This window comes from Triticum dicoccoides, unplaced genomic scaffold (genome assembly GCF_002162155.2).
Source record: "Triticum dicoccoides isolate Atlit2015 ecotype Zavitan unplaced genomic scaffold, WEW_v2.0 scaffold161709, whole genome shotgun sequence".
NCBI classification, from domain to species: domain Eukaryota; kingdom Viridiplantae; phylum Streptophyta; class Magnoliopsida; order Poales; family Poaceae; genus Triticum; species Triticum dicoccoides.
The window spans coordinates 1-1,522 of NW_021215687.1; the positions used below are offsets into that span (position 1 = coordinate 1).

Sequence of the window (1,522 nt, forward strand, 5' to 3'; positions counted from 1 at the left end):
GGGGGTGTATCTAGTAACTATATATAGAAGATTGCCGGTGGAACCATGGAAATAACATCACTACATTTTCATAAAAATATATCCTTAACACATTTAGAAAACTAACTAACATACTCCCAGAAAAGTAGTGCCCACAGTTTCATGTTGGATATTATATCCATGTTTAAGCCATCATCTATTTTACAAGCAGATGGGACCATTATCACACTTTCGGATGAGTAGGAAGCTAGTTGCTAATTAGAGGATGCATATGCAGAGGATGATGTTTGGTTATGCCTGCCCTGCAGTGGACTTTGTTCAGTACCAACCTTGTTTAGTTCACCGACAATCTCGGCTATAGTTGGCCTTTTCTCACGATCAACCTCCACACATCTTAGTGCTATTTCGATGCATGTTTGAATTTGATCTGATGTATGTGGTGGCATTGTTGTCTGTAGTCGTTTTCCCCAGTTTTCATGTACCTGCAAAGTTGGAACACAATGGCATAACGTGGCATGGGTAAGTAAGGCTCAACATGTGGACATTATTATATTTGTGAAAAAGAATTTTTGTTCATGCTACAAGACATCTTCCATACATGCTCAAGAAATTCTTGCAAAGGCGTATGTGCGCATTTGGAGTAGCCCTCATGTCCTGCTATTATCCGTATGATGATAACACCCAGACTGAATACATCATACTTTGATGTTATTTCCTTTCTCTCAATATATTCTGGTGGCATGTATCCACTGCATGATATATACGCAATACAATTTTTTCTATAATTGTAAAATAGAAATTGATTATTTATCATGAGGTATCCACTTACAGTGTTCCTATAATTTTGCTTACAATATAGGTTTGTGCTGAAGGGAAGAGCCTTGACAAACCAAAATCTCCAATTTTTGGGACCATGTTCTGGTCCAACAATATATTAGCAGGCTTCAAATCAAGATGGTAAATAGGATCTTTGGACCCATTATGAAGGTAATTCAAACCCAGGCAAACTCCCTTGATAATTTTGAAACATGTGTGCCAATCAAGTATGCACGATTCATCTACAGAAGTAAACATGCAGTGTATTACCAAGGCGTAGATTATGGGATATCCAAGAAGTACATATTTTATGGATCATTTTTCTTTTTCATGCAAAATAACAGTCTACGTGGAGTAGCTTCATACCAGAAATATGCTGGTCAAGGCTTCCACCCTGCAAATATTCGAAGCAGAGAACTCTTTCTTCCACCAAGGACATAATATATTGACCTTTGAATTTGACGCGTTCAGGTCTCACATCATAGCAGTAGCCAACCAGCCGGGTAATATTTGGATGTTGAGCCCTCATAAGGTTATTAAATTCATTCATAAATTGAACGTCATCTGGGGCCCCAATTCTATGGAGCTTCTTGAGAGCAACCTCTTCCCCATTTTCCAGTATTCCCTGTTACAAAAATACACTGACTCCTTGCAGCTATGTACGATAGTATCACTTGAAATTACTTCCTCCGTTCAGAATTACTTGTCTTAAAAATGGATGTATCTA

General features: G+C 38.0%; 1 protein-coding gene across 1 annotated transcript; it reads right to left on the bottom strand.

Annotated features, from left to right (window-relative positions):
* Positions 1-213: 213 nt before the first annotated feature.
* On the bottom strand, positions 214-1,420 carry LOC119344275 (putative receptor-like protein kinase At4g00960; the record flags this gene model as incomplete). Its single annotated transcript, XM_037614788.1, has 4 exons — positions 214-461; positions 578-728; positions 809-1,037; positions 1,162-1,420. Coding segments are annotated over 4 exons (867 nt in total), but the record flags the coding sequence as incomplete, so codon positions are not given.
* Positions 1,421-1,522: the final 102 nt, after the last annotated feature.